The 17,760-nt window shown below is 40.2% G+C and overlaps 1 protein-coding gene across 1 annotated transcript in view; it reads left to right on the top strand.

The window, feature by feature from the left end:
- The window catches only part of MAGI3 (membrane associated guanylate kinase, WW and PDZ domain containing 3), a 267,634-nt gene that overhangs the window by 227,092 nt on the left and 22,782 nt on the right, over positions 1-17,760 (top strand). The window contains exons 17-19 of the mRNA XM_060231211.1: positions 755-857; positions 6,718-6,823; positions 9,513-9,656. Of these exons, the coding sequence (XP_060087194.1) occupies positions 755-857; positions 6,718-6,823; positions 9,513-9,656 (353 nt within the window). The remainder of the gene's footprint in view (positions 1-754; positions 858-6,717; positions 6,824-9,512; positions 9,657-17,760) is intronic.

Here is a 17,760-nt window from a genome sequence, read left to right as displayed (position 1 = left end):
TGTACTGCTTTGCTTTGAACTTTGCTTTAGCTTAAAATGTGCCCTTAAAAGATTTTTTTTGGGGGGGAGGGTGTCATTTAATCATTGCTGCTTTCTGAATGGGAGAAGCAGCTTTATGTTTTAGACCAGAGGTGTCAAACATGCAGTTCGGGGGCAGGATCAGGCCCCCAGAGGGTTTCTATCAGGTCTCTGAGCAACTGGCTGTCATCTGCTTCCTTCTCCCTATATCTTGCTTCCTTCTGCATAACAGCTTGCTTTGCAAGGCTTGCTCAATCACATAGGAGCTACAGAACAAAACCGGTACTTTCTTCATTGGCTGAGGCTCCTCCCTTAGGGAGGAATAACTTGCTCTGCCAGACTCTCTCAATTACACAGCATAGCTACTGAGCCATGTCAGATTCGGCCCTCACAACAAATGAGTTTGATAACCCTGTTTTAGACCATATTTGTTTTATAGGTCCAGTTGGACTTACTGTGACTTACTAATCAGTGTACTTTCTATGTTGGAAGGCAGAGGGACTTCCTTCAAGGATTGCACTAATTGGCGAACTGCAGTGTGGTTTAATGGTTTTTAGTAGTCTTGCCACAAGAGTTCTTAATGAAATGAATAACATGCACTTTAGGAATAATTATTAACCTTTTCCAATTAGTGGTTGATTCATTCCAGGACTGGCAGCAGCAATGGATGTTTAGAAAGAGCAGTGGGAAATACATGTATATGCATGGGAACCCCTTATCTTCATTTCTTTTTCAGAACACCATGGTCCCCCATCAGGAACAAATTCTGCCAAACAAAGTCCAGCCCTACAGCACCGACCAGTAGGAACAGGACCAGTCAGCTCTGTGACCACAGATAGGTATGAAAGAGTATTACTCAACTGTGACTGACTCGCTTTTTCTGCAGCCAGAACTGGCCGATTCTGTGGGACTTTCAGATGAATATATTTATGCTTTTCTACTGGGTGCTTTGTACAACATTTTCTATTTTATATGGAGCAGTCTGTATTTATCTTCTTTTGGCATGTATTTTTTTTCTTGTGGTGAAAGTGAGTAATTGCAAGCTTGCAGGAAGCTTATTGCACAGGAGTCATATGTCTTCAGACTGTAATTGGGAGGGAGAAATGTAAAAACTCCTTTTGTGTGGAAAACTAACTTGTCAGAGAAGCCTCTAAGCTAAAATCTACATTTTAAAAGGAAGAATTTATAACAAGTACCCAGTTATAACTACTGTCAGCTACTTAAAATTTAACTCCCTCATCTTTGCAGGACATTATCCACCCCTTTTCACTGCAGCAGGCCTCTCAGAAGCACATGGTTTGGCCTCATCCCTTCTGCTGAATATTTTTAAATGAGCATGTCCAAGGGGTTAGTTTTTTTAAAAAAATTGTTTCCTGATTGCCATACAGGCTTCCCCTCTTTTTCAGCACCATTGCATCAGCACAATGCTGTCCAGCAGTTTAAGATGGTTCATTATCTATTAACAGATCCAGCCCCCTTGAGGAAGATGATTTACTTGAACACAGTTCTGCTTTGGGTACATTTTTTGCTGGTAATTTTTATCTTGTCTCACTTGGAGGCCATGCCAAACTGAATACAAGTCCATTGCCGGGATGTGTCAGAAGCATCCTCTTGTTGGTATTGTTTAAATACATTCAGGTTGCTCTTTCTGAATGTGGATAGGATCCTTGGAATTCTGTTAAGTTATCACTTGCAAATAGATCACTGCCCTTCAATGCAAATAAAACCTTGCCAGGAAAAGATTAGTGTTCAGTTGGTCGGAATTATTAATGCATCTGCTGGAGAAGAACTTTATGCAACCATTCAAGAAAATTATAATTAGAAAAATTATAAATTTTTTTTGTAGAAAAAGCCCAGCAGGAACTCATTTGCATATTAAGCCACACACCCTGACACCAAGCCAGCCAGAACTGTGTTCCTGTGCATTCCTGCTCAGAAAAGCCCTGATTAGACTTCTATTTGGAAAGGTTTCTCTGACTAGAGATGAGCTAGCTAATTACAGGTCGCTCTCAACGCTACCTTTTTTGACAAATTTATCAATACTGCAGTACTAAATAAAATTATATCCTTCTAGGTCTGTTGACTTCAATGGAGTTAGAAGGGTATAAGTTTGCATAGGATGGCATTGTGACTGGTAGCAGAGTGACTCCCAAGCATACCTGAATGATGTTTTTGCATGTGATGAATTTCAGTCCAGCTTTATGCCTGGCATGTGGATTGAACCTACCTACTTCCCTTTCTTTCTTTCTTTCTTTCTTTCTTTCTTTCTTTCTTTCTTTCTTTCTTTCTTTCTTTCTTTCTTTCTTTCTTTCTTTCTTTCTTTCTTTCTTTCTTTCTTTCTTTCTTTCTTTCTTTCTTTCTTTCTTTCTTTCTTTCTTCCCTCCCTCCCTCCCTCCCTCCCTCCCTCCCTCCCTTCCTTCCTTCCTTCCTTCCTTCCTTCCTTCCTTCCTTCCTTCCTTCCTTCCTTCCTTCCTTCCTTCCTTCCGTGGCTCTCAAATATCCAATGTTCATGTCTTGCGGCTCTCAAACATCTGACCTTTATTCTGTGTTGCTCTTTTGTTAAGCAACTCTGGCCACCCCTGGAGTAGACAATACTGACTTTGGTGGACCCAAGCACTGATTCAGTCGGTGCTGTAGGGCTGGACCAGTCAGCTCTGTGACCACAGATAGGTATGAAAGAGTATAACACTTCAAATATAATACTTTTGTTACAACTTTTAAGGCAGGTTAGTGCAAATGAGCTCTATGATCAAGATTAGTGCAGTTCTGTTTGGCACTCTGTCCATGCTCTAATGCAAATCTGAATCTACGTCCTACACTCTCTCTCTCGCGCTGTCCCTATCTCTTCTCTTTCTTGCTCTTGTTGCTCTCTGTTGAACACTCTCTTGCGCCACCAACGGAGGAGCCCTACAGAGGGAAGGGGGGGGTTAATAGAGCAGCCTGGCCCCCCATAGCTATGGGCCTGATGCATATGTATGTGCCATCAAGTCACAACTGACTTCTGGAACCTCAGCAAGGGGCTTTTAAGACAAGTGAGAAGCAGAGGTAGTTTGCCAGTGCCTTCCTCTGCAGAGTCTTCCTTGGTAATCTCCCAGCCAGTTATTAGCATTACTTAATTTCTTGAGATCTGACTAGATTGGGCTATGCCTTCCTTCCCTAGCTACCTCTGTACTAGCAGATTTTTTAAAAAAACCTCTTGAACTGCTTTTGCATTTTTCAAAGATTTCAGGTTTTCACGGCTGGCAACATCATTAGGGTTTGTAGAATCTTTTGGGCTCAAGTGCCGTGTTCTACTGGAGAAAGTTTTTCTTCCAGACGTTTCGTTCTTGGCTGCGGATGTTCTCCTAATTTTGCATTTTTGTTGGTTTTTTCGGAACAAGCACAGGGTGTGGCAAAGAGTTTGTTCATTTGATTACATCCAGTCTGGAAATTATTTATTTATTCCTCTTAAAAACCACCCTCTCCTGTATACAGAGACTTCTCTTCTGGTCTCAGTTGATCTGACCATACAGATCTGTGCTATTGCAACCTCTTGGCTAGTTTGCAATAGTGAGCTATATGTAGGGCTGCTCTTGAAGACAACTGGGTTGAGCTTCTGGTTTTCAAATGTGTTATTTTTGTTAAACTTATTCAGCCCTTTCACAAAAGCAAGGTACAGATGTTTTAAAATTGCCACCAGTATGCTGATGACACCCAGCTCTATCTTTTGATGAGTGGCCAGCCAGTCGCCACCCCTGACCAGTTTCACATCAAGTTAGCCTTTATTGGCATAAAATATATAAATATATAAGAGCAAATTGGTTAAAAAAAAAAGTTGAAATGGAATGATTGCATACATATACATCAGGAAAAGCATAAACATAAACTATTTCTATGAGATCCTCTGGCATGCCTCTAAAACAGAATAAAGAAACTTAGCCATTTTCTCAGTGACACTAGATGAGGTATCGTTCAAAAGATTATAGACCTTAAGTGCATCAGAACAATCAACCATGCTAACTAAAAGAGGATGTAAATACTTATGACGAAGATCTGTATACAAATTGCAATAAAGAAGAATATGAGTAACTGACTCCACACATTTTTGCTTACAGAGACAGTATCTGACTGAGTAGGCTGTCTTGTTAAATCTGCCATAAAGAATGGCAGAGGGCATGGCGTTGCATCTGGCAAGGGGAAAAGCTCTAAGCTGCTGTGGCACCTGCAAGACGGATGGATATTTTCCCAGTACTAAGCAACATCTCAAAACTCAGTGGGGAACAAGTTTTATTAGCCAGACTAGGTCTTGGCGCTCAATATCTAGCAATATCTAGCTCAATATCTTAATTTGTTGGACTGCGACGGTGAAGGACAGCATGGACAATAGTTCTAGGGATAAACCCATTGCTTTTTTTTCTCTCTCAAGTTGTGCTGACCAATTTGACAAATTAAATTCAGAGAGCATTTGAGAGATATAGCTCCCCGGTTCAGAGTTGTAGTGCAAGCATAGCCAGAATTTGAAGGTCATGAGCCATGCACTAGTAACCATTAAAGACATGCCAGTTTCTAAGCAGATAACTGCATATGGGACACATTTTGGCATGCCCAGAATTTTACGCAAGAATTTGGATTGGACACGTTGGATAGCACCTTCATAAGATCCAATCCAGATTGGGATGCCATACAGAAGTTGTGAAATCACTTTGGCTTTGAATATTTTTATGGCAGCTGGCACAAATTGGTTACCTCTGCCATAAAAAAAGCGAGCTGTGGCAGATTCACTGATGTGAGCTATCTTCACTGCATACTTGTGTGACCAAGTCACATTATATTGAAAATAAACACCTAAGTATTTAAAATATGTGACTTGCTCTATCTCTTTACCATCAATAACCCATTTGTAAAGTCTCTTTTTTGAGAAAACTAAGATTTTGGACTTCTCATAATTGAGCTAGTAAAATATAGAACACAACAGCACCGTATCATCAGCATAAAGTAATAAGGGTACATGTAATGCCCCGAGTTTTGGACTATGGCAGTCAGGACCAGACAACTGAATAACCAGGTCATTAAGGAAGAGCTTGAATAAAAAGGGAGCCAAAATGCAACCCTGTTTGACACTCATATTGGCAGCAATCTTCGATGTTAGGTTGCCTGCTAATGAGCATTTGATCTGGCAGGTGGTAGAAGTGTGTAATCTCTTAATAAGCATAAGGAGTCTTTTATCCATGTTTAGTTTATCTAGCTTAATCCAGAGGAGGTCCCTGTCAACTGAATCAAATGCGCCTTTTAAATCTAAAAAAGCAACAAATAATTTCTGGTTATTATGCACATTGTTGACTAGATGGGCTAGGGTAATGCAGTGGTCTAAAATGGTCTTCCCTTTGCAGAAGCCCAACTGTACAGGGCCTAGAATTTTTTCCTGCAACATCCAGAGATTGAGCTTGATTAATAGATGTTTGGAGTAAAGCTTGCCAATGATGGAGAGTAGGCTAATCGGCCTGTAATTGGCAGGGTTAGTGTGATCACCTTTTTTGCATAGCAGGACCACTATTACATTCAACCATGCTAAGAGAATTATGCCTGTTCGGTCTACAATTGTAAACAGAGATGCAAGGGGAGAAGCCCACCAGTCTGGGTCTAATTTTAAGATTTCGGAGGAAATGGCATCCGGGCCAGGAGCCTTTCCTAATTTCAGTTGTGTAATTAATTATTTTATTTTTTCTGGAGGGACAGGAGGCCCGTCAGGTAAATCGGCTAGAGGAAAATCAGATGGTTCAGCACGTTAGATCTTGATGGAACAGAACTGAGAAGTGCTGAAACCAAACATATGAGGAAATGGCAGTTGTCTGAGGCGTTGAGAGCCATGGCTGGGTGGTTACAACAGAGCCGGCTGAAATTGAATCCAGCTAAGATGGGGGTCCTGTACCTGAGTCGGGGTGGGTATGGGCATCAAGCTCCCAGCTTTGGACAGTGCCACATTGGTGCCAACCCAACAAGTGAAGAGCTTAGGAGGAGTGACCTTGGAGTCCTCCCTTTCCCTGGAGGCCCAGATCACAATGGTTGCCAGGTCTGCCTTTTGTTATCTTCAGCAGATCAGGCAGCTGGTACCATATCTATCCCCCCAGGACCTGGCTACTGTCTAGATCTAGTTAACTAGAAGAAAGCTCTTTTGGTGATTATTCTAGGCAAAATATCCTGGCTAACTAATAAGAAATGGCCAAAACCCTAATGTAAGATGGCAATTTTTGGCTGAGCTAAGTGTAATCCTTAGTGTAATCCTTAGTGAGTATAAATCAAATAAAATGAAAATGAAATGAAATGAGTTTATTTAAAATATTTGTGCACCAACTTTCCTGCAAGATATTGTATATGGAAAAATCTGACTGGTCTTCCATATTTTCATCCTTTCTACCTTTGAAATTAGACATGTCCTGGATATTTTTGCACATATCAGTTCTATGACACTACATGAAGGTAGGTTTGTAGCCGATACTTTTTGCATATGAAGAAAAACTTACCATGTGTAATGATCTCTAGGGCCTGTTTAATTTTATAAACAGAAGTGATGTCTCCATGAAGAAGAATCTGGACAATTGAAGAAAAATCTGGACAAGTAGAATCTGGACAATTGATTATGCATGTCTACATTCACCCCCAGCTTTGTATAGGTAGAACTCAGTGGCATCTCAGATACTACCCCTATCCTGTCTGTTTCAGGGGTCCTTCAGAAGCTGACCCTGGAAAAGAACAAAGCAACTGCTACAAGCACTTCTCACCATCAGAAATCAGTGTAGCATCTACCACTGGAAGCAAACATTCTCAGGTACAGTTATTCTTAGTTAAACTGACTTTGTTCATGTTAATTTTTTAGCAAATATGGGTAGAGGCAATGTAGGGTATAGGTAGTGCAGTTTACACCCACTTTTTTAAAAAAACACCTGTTCCCATCAAAATCAATACTGCTTTCTTTGAACTGTATGTGTTCTTTGAACTGTATGTGTTCCTTCCAGTATACTAAACTAACTTCATGTGCAGCTAGCTGTATATTCAACACATGTCTGAAACTGTGAATTGAAGCAGGCAGCTGCTAAATTTGTACTAGATTTAATTCTTAGTTGAGGCTTTCAGATTTGGGGTGGGAGGGATTAATACCATCAGTGCAGAGACCCTATTAAAAATGTTCAGGGGCTGATTTTATTTGGAATGAATTTTTCCATTTTAGTCATGAAAAAGGAGGGAATGCTAAGAAGCTAGATTTCTGTTTTTCATTTGTGTGTTCTGTTTTGGTGTGTTGGGGAGAAGAAAAGCTGAATAGCAGCTAGCTCTTCAAGTGAGCATGATGAATGCATGATTGGAAATGGGAGCATCCTGGGAGTGCCTGCTAGTCTGCTGAGGAAGTGGCCCGGTGTGTGGATACTTTAATCCAGAGCCTGAGGCCATAAACAAATCAGACAGATATTTCTGCAAACCTGAGAAAAGCTGCAGGTTTACAAAAACCCTGAAACTTGAAAATTACATGGGGGTTTAACCTCCCCTCCCATAATAGGAGCAGTGCCTTCAGCTTTAAGAAGCCATTGTGGAGGTTGCTAGGCAGCCACAACAGTATTGCCAGTCCTCAGGCCTTCGTTATTAGCAGTAAAAAGCAGAGGAAGGATCCTTTCTACAGTTGTTTTGGTCCTTGAGGGAGGACTCATTATGGCTTGACCTGGATGTAACCACTGAGTGATTTGATATGACTCATCTTATATGACTCAGCCAATTCTGGCAGTTTGCCTGTTGTTCAACAGCAGCCACCTCATTAAAGCCAGTGTGCCTAGAGTTTCAAACTAGGATCTGGAAGACCCGGGTATGAATCACCACCTTGCCATGGAAGCACTCTGAGTGACTTTGGACCACTTATGCATTCTTAGCCTAACCTACCTCAGAGGACTGTTATAAGGATAAAATGGAGGAGAGGAGAATGATGTAAACAGCTGTGGGTTCCCAATGTAGAGAAAGGTGGGGTATAAATGAGGTAAATAAATATAATGGAAGATGGAGGCAGGTAAAAACTTGGTTGGCTAGAGGGTGGGCAGGAAAGAAGGAAATAGGAAAAAGTCAGGTATGGGGGGTTGCCAGGAGAAGGGAAAGAAGAAATGTTGTAAGGAAGGGAATATGACCTACCCCCTTGCAAGGATTTGCTGATTCCCCACAATTACTTGCTGTTTCCCTGCCAAATAACTGGGCCCAATAGCTGCCACCACACAATTAGACCATGGTTTTCCTAAGTAGGGGGCTGCTGTAGGGGGTGGGAAAGATGAAGAGTGGCAGATGAAGCTAGGCTATCTTTTGGGTAGGAGGAAGAGAAGGGAACAAAAAATGAGAGGCTATGGGGATTTTCAGGGAAGGAAAAGTGGAAATAGTGGTGGAGAGGAAATGAAATAGCCTCCACCCCAGCAGAAATCCTTGTGAGTCACTCAGTTGTAAATATCTAGAACAAAGTTTAATTCTGGGTATACGCTTTTGTGTGCATGCACACTTAAAAATCTAGTTTTCAAGCATACTGTAATTCTTCCTGAGAGCTTGTTATACTGTAGCTGAAAAAACAATGGCAGTTTTTCATAAACAGTTTAAATTGTCACCTGAAATTCAGATTACTCATATCTATTCTGCCTGGCTCTTGTTCAGCTGAACAATTCCTTGAGAATTTCAGGCATTCTTAATACTTCTCCATCTAAAGCCTCAGAATTCCAAACTTATGTAAATTAACAAAAAATCGGGTCACGGTTAATTATAATTACTCAGGGCTTTCAACTAACAGTTTTGAGAATAGACTTTGGGGCCTAAGGACCTGAGAAGGGCAAATATTTATTCTTTTTGGAAGAACATCTGTTGGTCTGTTTAAATTTAAAAGAGCAATCAGAATAATCCCCATCTAGAATTAATGTACAAATTGTTAATGGATTAAACAAACAAGTAATTTAGCAATTCCAAGTGCTCTTTTAAATTTAAAAAGGCCAATAGATGTTCTTTCATATTCAAGATATATTCAAAAGAGAACTATTAAAATACATACCAGGATAAAACAAGCAATATCATTTTTATGTTGAAATACACATTAAATACATATTAAACAATACTCTGTGTTGTTGCAGTAGCTGGGCCCAGGTGTACAGATGCTCCAGTAAACTAGCTTGTAAATGCTACATGCATAATATGCAGTCCCATTTTCAGCAGTCTCTTTACGAAGAAATAAAATCCAAATCTGCCATCACTCAGAATGCTGTGCCAAGTGTTTTTTCTAAATCAGCTCTGAGTCAAAGAAAAAAATTGGTGTGCTCTGAAATAAGCCTCTTGCATTTGTAACTTTGTATTCATATTTCACTAAGGCCTTTTTTGGAAAGTGAATAACAGCTGGTAGATCCCCTTGTCAGTGCTATACTGACTGGAGATAGTAAGCCCACTCTCGGTTTTGCCCTAGGGGCAACATGGCAGTGAATAGTAATTATACTCCCTGCTTGTTTCTTGCATAGAGTCCTGGATGTTATCCTGTAGAGTTAGAGCGAGGTCTTCGAGGCTTTGGATTCAGCCTTCGTGGAGGGAAGGAGTATAACATGGGGTTGTTCATTCTTCGACTTGCTGAGGATGGCCCAGCTATCAAAGATGGGAGAATTCATGTGAGTACAGTTTTTGAGAGCTTGCCATCCAGAGTTTGCTGCCCTTTTTAAAGGCTGTTTTCATGTCTTGTAACCCACAGAGTTGTGAAGGGTGTGTCCACACCAGTTTTTTTTCCTGGGGTATTTCATCTCGGTGGTATTTATCACTGGGGTCCCACTTGCATGGTATTTCCTCTTTACTGCAACCTTGAATGATGGATTCCTGTGTTTTTATATTTGCACCCATATACCATTGCATCCATGGATTAGCTTGATCCATCTTGCTAAAAAAGGAGAGGGAACTTGAGATGGAGTTATATCTCCAGCATTGTGAAGGAGTACACTTGACCTGTGCAAAAATAAACTAGTAAATGGATTTAAGACAAAATCTAAAATGAATGTGTGCATGGCACAAATTCACCAATATAAAAGAAAATTTCTCAGATTTATACAGAATAAATCAGGTAATGTTGAGACTACTCTCCAAGCCAGCAGTGCCCAGTGCACATACTCACAACATAAAAATACATTACCCTTTATACATCATAGAACTTACATATTCTCGCACTCTGAAATTACCTTGGGGTAAAGGAAAAGTATATTTTTAGACTACCAATACAATCTTTATGCTCTGCTATGAGGTTTTATGAGTCTTGAAATATTTCGGTGATATTTGTTTCTAGGGCTTTCTAATTAAGTTCAGAATTCTCCAGTAATTATCCACAGAGCAGCTTTTCATGGAAAAAAGCAAGCTATTGTAGCTTGCCTATACCACTAACCTATGTGCTTCTGAAGTACTTGATTTCAGAGCTTCTAATGGCAGTGTAAATCATTTAGTTACTCAACTACCATGTGTGCTTCAGGGAGCTGTGTTCATGGTTCCTGTGGTTTGTCAGTAGAAAACGCCTCAGGTTCACTTGGCATTTGAGCATGGAACCTGCTAGGTAGCATGTGAAACTGCCCCAGTAGTACTGCTAAATAGTTTCTTTCCTCTGCCTTGCAAGTGAATCTGCATTGGAATCCTTGGCATTCATATTTGTAAATGAAAGTTCTCCAGCTAAGTGAAAAGGAAGGAGGAATCTCACAGCAGCATATAGGACCAAAGTTCAGTTTATAGGATTTGGTGTTGTAAGGTTTTTTGAGCTCACTTGCTGGAGGTATTTAGATTCTTTGCTTCTCTGTTTTTCTCTTGCACCAATGATATGTAGCAGTTTGGTCCTTTAAAAAAAATTGGCTTTAGAAAAATGACTAATTTTTGTGGAGTTCGTCATTCTCCAATGATCTAAGCATCTACCCATTACAGTATATATAATCAGTCTCCTGTGGTTTTTTTCTTGAAAATGATTTAACGTGCAACTGATTAAAAGAGAGTAAGACTATAATCACACCTTGGAAACGGATCTGCTCTACTGGGAAATCAACCACTCAAGTAGAGGGATAAATGTTTCAGTCCATTGCAACAAAAACAACAAAATCTTGTGACACTTGAAAGACACTCTAGCTTTGTCAGATAAATGAGGAGCTTTAATCTCATCTGGTGTGTGTGTGTGTGAGAGAGAGAGGGAGTTTGTATCTACATTCATGCTTAAGTTTGCATACCCAGGTACAGGGAAAAAGTAAACAATGAGCTGTAGGCCAATGAAATATGATGGGTAGCTGTTGATCTATTGTATTTTATGCAGACTCTAAATGTGTACAAGATGAAAACAGAGTGATCCATTCATGATAGCTGCTTCTGACTGTAGTGGGTTAATTAGGACTGTGAACACCTCTTCTATTAGAGGTGTTAAATTACATCCAAATTGAGTAAAATAAACTTTGCTAAAACTTTTTAGTTCACTTCATGTTGGAATTTCCATTAGGAATCTTTTTGGTCTGGTATGATGACTTGAAGTCTACTGCAGAATGTATTGGAAGCTGAAATATACTGCTGCTTCCTTCCAAATGTTACAATTTCTGATGTCCTGATTCATATCCACATTATCTTGGATAGAGACTGAATTATTTGTCCTATGTAAACAGCAGAACAGCATTGTTGACAGGCAATGTCTGTCATCCAGTGAGATGATGTATGTCAAATGTGCTTTTGCTGGTGTGACTATTACCACAGAGTCATTCAAGTATGACAACTTTGGCTGAAGACAAAAGAAGGTGCATTTCTTTGGGTCAACCAGTGTGGGTTTGCTTTCTTCTAGAGTATGTGTGTGCCTACAGATTTCTACGGATGGGAGCTACATGTTCAACCTGGCAATGCACTCTAGAAGTATATTGGATGTAGTCACATATTTCAATGTACCATCCATTTTCAAACTGTATTCATACAAGCTCTTTCACAGTGATATTCTTAAAAACAGAATGGCTTAATGGGGACAAGGCCATCAGCAGTGAACTTTCTCCATTGTAGTTTCAGTTGTCCTCTGTAATGTCTGCCCTGACCTGGACTAGCTGATCTTGTCAGCTCTCAGAAGCTGAGCAGGGTCAGCACAAGCTATTTTGTGGATAGGGGACCACCAAGGAAGGTCAGGGTTACTGTGTAGAGACAGGTAGTTGCAAACCACCTGTCTCTTGTCTTTAACAACTTTGGGATCAGCTGCAACTTGACAGCATTAAAAAAAAAGTCATGTATGTTCACATAATGATAGATCCAAGCAGGCAGCCGTGTTGGTCTGAAGCAGTTGAACAAAGCAGGAGTCAAGTGCATCTTTAATACCAACCAATTTAATCAAAGGTTTGTTCAATTTGTTAATTTTACTATTCTGTCATTGTACCATTTTACATTCTAAACCACTGCCTACCAGATAATTTTACTTCACTGTCGTTGGTTCTTAAATCTGTACCATATTGCATTCTGGGCCACTGCCTACCAGCTACGTATGGCTCTGCTCAGCTATGTATGGCTTTGCTCACTGTGCTGGATTCCTCGTCTGATGAAGTACGCTCAAGAGCACATGAAAACTTACATTCTAAATAAAAATTGGTTGGTCTTAAAGGTGAAACTTTATTCACATAATGGTAAGTCTAGCCATAAGTAGAATAACTGTCTACTACATCTGTAGAAAAGAGAAAAAGAAAAAGAATTGCAGATTTATACCCTGCCCTTCTCCCTGAATCAGAGACTCAGAGCAGCTTACAATCTCCCATATTTTCTCCCCCCACAACAGACACCCTGTGAGATGGGTGGGGCTGAGAGGGCTCTCACAGAAACTGCACTTTCAAGGACAACCTCTGCCAGAGCTATGACTAACCCAAGGCCATTCCAGCAGGTGCATGTGGAGGAGTGGGGAATCAAACCCAGTTCTCCCAGATAAGTCTGCACACTTAACCACTACACCAAATTGGCTCAAGAGCAAGTGTCCAGTAGCACCTTAAGGACTAACAAAAGTTGTGGCAGAGAAGAATGCAGAGAAGAAAGAGCTGTGGCAGAGAAGAAACAGCTTAAAAAGTAGCCCAGATGTTATGATAAAACAAGTTGACAAGGAAGCAGCCATTGTCATAATGGACAAAACAAGTTATACACAAGAATCTGAGTGACAACTCCCAAACACCAGTTTCTGCAGGCCACTGTCTTCAGACCCCATACAGGAATACCCACGAGAACTCAATAAAAACATGAAGAAATTATCAACACACATATAGGAAAAAAAATATTTTTTGAGAGCCAGTTTGGTGTAGTGGTTAAGTGTGTAGTGGACTCTTATCTGGGAGAACCAGGTTTGATTCCCCACTCCTCTGCTTGCAACTGCTGGAATGGCCTTGGGTTAGCCATAGCTCTGGCAGAAATTGTCCTTGAAAGGGCAGCTGCTGTGAGAGCTCTCTCAGCCCCACCCACCTCATAGGGTGTCGTTGCAGGGGAGAAAAGATAAAGGAGATTGTAAGCCGCTCTGAGTCTCTGATTCAGAGAGAAGGGCGGGGTATAAATCTGCAGTCATCGTCGTCTTCTTTTTGGATATACCCCAAGAACCAAGACTGGGAACTTCCTACCTCCTGCCAAAGATCCATAAACCTGGCAGTCCTGGATATCCCATTGTTTTGAGCATAGACACCATCACTGAAGGAGTATCAGGATAAATAGACTCCATCCTGAGACCATACACTGTTAATACCCAACTATGTTCATGATTATGGTATCATGACATCTTGAGAAAATTGCAGTCCATCTCCCGGAAACACAGCATTTTAGTCACCCTGAATATTGAGTCTCTGTACACCAACATCCCCCATAAGGATGAACTACAAGCCATTAAAAACGTCATCCCTGACAATACCACAGCAGATCTTGCCACCAAACTCTACACATTTCTTCTCAACCGCAACTACTTCAGGCTCGGTAAGAACTCTGCAGTATGCCAATATTTTCATGGCGGATCTAGAACATTTTCTGAACTCCTACCCATTGGCATCTCTCCTTCACTTGAGATTCATTGATGGCATTTTCATTGTCTGGATCAATGATGAAGCCCTTGAAGAATTTCAACAGGCTTTCAAGAACTTTCACCCCATGCTCAAATCTAACTATGAATTAATCTACACAAGAAATAAGCTTCCTGGACACCACAGTACAGATAAAACAAAGGACACATCAGCATCAAATTATACCGGAAAGTGACAGATTGGCAAACATATCTACATGCTTCCAGCTACTACTTCAGCCACATCAAACAATCCATTGGCTATAGCCAAGTGCTTCACTACAGTCACATCTACTCCAAACCCTCCGCATAATGGCAGTGTCTCAGTTAATTACTCTCAGCATTCCATCTCCAGTTTTGGCATTTGTTTCCTTCACTATGTTTCTCCCCAGAATTAAATGTAAACAAATGGTAACCTAAGCTTGTCATTCCTGTTTGGTTCTTGCATCTGTTAAATAACTTCATTATGCTGTATGCTTATCTGCTACCCACCCTCTGCCTATATGCATGGACTGGTAACAATTTCATCGTATCTGAAGAAGTGTGCATGCACACAAAGCTTATACCTTGAATAAAACTTTGTTGGTCTTAAAGGTGCCACTGGACTCAAACTTAGTTCTGCTGCTTCAAACCAACATGGCTACACACTTGATTCTACCCTCAGACAGAGATACTCACTTGAAGGATCTACAGCAGGCCAGAATGATACCCAGGGACAGCTTGATACAAGACAAGCCCATAGAAAATGACAATATAACACCACTTGTGGTCACCTACATCTCACAACTCAAGTCAGTCCAGCATATTATTAATTACATATGACAATGTTGGATAGTGACACTTCCCTCACATGTGGAAATAAAGGAAAAAAGAACTGTAAAACTATGTGCAAGATATGAAAAAGTTATGCAGTAAACTACTGAACAACGTGAACTCTGGTACCAAGGCCTGCAACAACTAAGATGGCAACTTTGCGCTCATATAGATCCTAGCAGCACCATCACTGGACCCAGCAACATTAGCCATGCCATCTCAGATTCATACTCTTGCTCATCCTCTAATGTGATTTATGTCATCATGTGTCAGCAGTGCCTTTTCACTAGTGTTCCCTCTAAGCTGTGCATGTGAGCAGCCAGTCATTAACACAGGAAGCCCCACTTAGCAGCAGTCTGGAGCCATGCAAACTGCCCCTTTTTAGATTACAGCAGATATTTTCTGCTCAGGATTTGAACTGTTCAGTAGGGGAGAAAGAGGGAACATTGCCTTCTACCCTCTACATTGAACAAGCAGGCCAGTACCTGTGACAAAGAATAAATGAACATGTCTAACATTAAAAACCATAACATTAAAAAAAATAGTGGGGGAACATTCATTTGCTGACTTAAGACTAGCAGTTCTCTTACGAAATAATTTCAGAGGGAGATTAGAGAGACTGCTGAATTGTAACTGATAATGAAGGTCAAGACAATGCATCTTCCTGGACTGAATTGAGACCTAGGTTTCCTGTTTAATTACCAGTGCTCATTTCTTCATGTTTACTAACCCGCTGCAAATTGCATCCAATGCAATCAAACCTGCTGTTGTCATTCACCTGCTGTTGTCATTTTGCCTGCTATTGCCATTCAGCATTTGAAATCACTCCACTCTCCAAGATATAAAGACTGATGGACTCACATTCTAGTTGTATCTGAAGAAGTGAGCAATGAGTTATGAAAGCTCATATCCTGCCACAAATGTTGTTAGTCTTTAAGGTGCTACTGAACTCTGGCTCTTTTCCACTGCTATAAATAAACTAACACAGTTACCCATCTTGATCTGTTTACTACGTCTATTTTGGAGAGAGAATATATAACTTGTTTTGAGAGTTCTGTCCATTAGCGGTGGTGATGATGATACAACTGTGTATGTAGTATAGCCAGGAGAGCCTAAGATTTTCTGGTGGCCAGAAGTCTAGCTCTTTTTTAGCATTATGGACCACTAGGTGGTAAGCTAGAGTTGTTTTTAAGGCAAGAGGTTTCAGAGGTGGTTTGCCATTTTCTGCCTCTGCATCAGTTCCGCAGGGCTTGCAAAACCTTTCTCTTTCAGCTTGCCTTTAAGACAGAACCTGGCTAAATTGAAATTTACCTGTAGCCATCTAGCCATCTTAGGTATGATTGTGACCTATAGCACCTTATAGCACCTGTTTATCTATTTTAATTAATTTATATAATTGAATTGTATTTTAAACTCTTGTTTACATTGTATTTTATTCTAATCATGGTGTTCCATGTCTGTGAGCCGCCCTGAGCCCGCCTTTGGCGGGGGAGGGCGGGATATAAAAATAAATTTACTTACTTACTTACTTACATCCCTGGTATTCCTTGAATATTGCCCGTTCAAATAGTAGCCTGGGCGGACCCTGCTTAGCTTCTGAGATCTGATGAAATTGGGCTAGCCTGGTCTACCCAGGTCAGGGCTGTCTTTTAGCAGTCTCCTGTTGTAATTATTGCCTCTTTGTGCCTTTGAAAATGGATACGCACCACACTTGGAAATAGGCCTGGCTTCTAAAAGTATCATAGGAAACAACATTCATTTAATTTCTAATATCCATAACATTTTAATTTGTTAATTTTTACAAAACCTCTGCAAAGAATGTAGATCTTTTCACTGTTTTTACACAATGTTCTATAGAGAGGAAATAGATGTTAAAGGGAAATATGCACGTTTGATGTGGATTTAAGCACACTGTGCACTGTTCCACATTTGCTCCTGCGTATATGAGATGTTTGTCAGCAAAGAAAAGTTCAGCTTGCATCTTTTCTGTAATCACTACTGATGCAGCACCACTCCATTGGTCACCTGATTCTGTCTAGACAAAATAAAGACTTTGTTCATTGTTCTATCTGCAATGTATTTACACCGGCTAGTTTAGGATTTGATCAGTCAGTTTTTCTCAGGTTATTTAAAAAGCATATGCTGAGCTGGTAGGTAGAAATCTATACTGAACTGACTAGTAAAAATTTGTTTTCTGTTGGATTACTATTAACTGCAATGTATTTTATTCTGGAATTTATTTGTAAAGTATAAAATTATATCTGCAAGAGTTTAGTAAGCACCACATTTTTTGTTACAGAAGCTTTTGTACAGCTGAATACATTGCTATCACAGTGGGGGGTTTTGCTTTGACCTTGGAGAATGATGACATTTGTTTCTAACGGGCAGTAAGATAGTTAAGAGAATGAAACCTGAAACCAGTTACAGATCTGAACCACAAAAGATGTCCTATACTATTTCTCAGTCAGTGTAGAATCTTTCCACCTAAATGAATGTGCTCACTGAAACAAACTCCTCTAGTATTTCATAGTCTTTTCAACCTCACATTAAATAGCTGAAGAGGAAGTATTGTAAAGCTTTGTAAACTGTCCCCATTCTCAAATATAGAAGCTGTTCCATATAACTGGAACTTTTTCCCATGTTTTTAGCACTATCTTTTACATGCCCTACATTATACTGGGGGTATCAAACTAACATAGCACCATGTAAAATTTATAGCAAGACATTATGTAACACACAAAACTAGAGTTGCCGTTTGTATGTAATAGTGACACCTGGTGGTAAATTAACTTAATTGCAATCACATACATCACAATTCTTGTCTTCTATGTTCCTTTACTCTGACACTCTCCCCCCCCCCCAGCAATTCCATTACTAATCTGTCAAGAGTTTGTATCAGCATC

Source organism: Heteronotia binoei, chromosome 2 (genome assembly GCF_032191835.1).
Source record: "Heteronotia binoei isolate CCM8104 ecotype False Entrance Well chromosome 2, APGP_CSIRO_Hbin_v1, whole genome shotgun sequence".
In the NCBI taxonomy this organism is placed as follows: Eukaryota; Metazoa; Chordata; class Lepidosauria; order Squamata; family Gekkonidae; genus Heteronotia; species Heteronotia binoei.
This window is presented reverse-complemented; position numbering and strand designations above follow the sequence as displayed.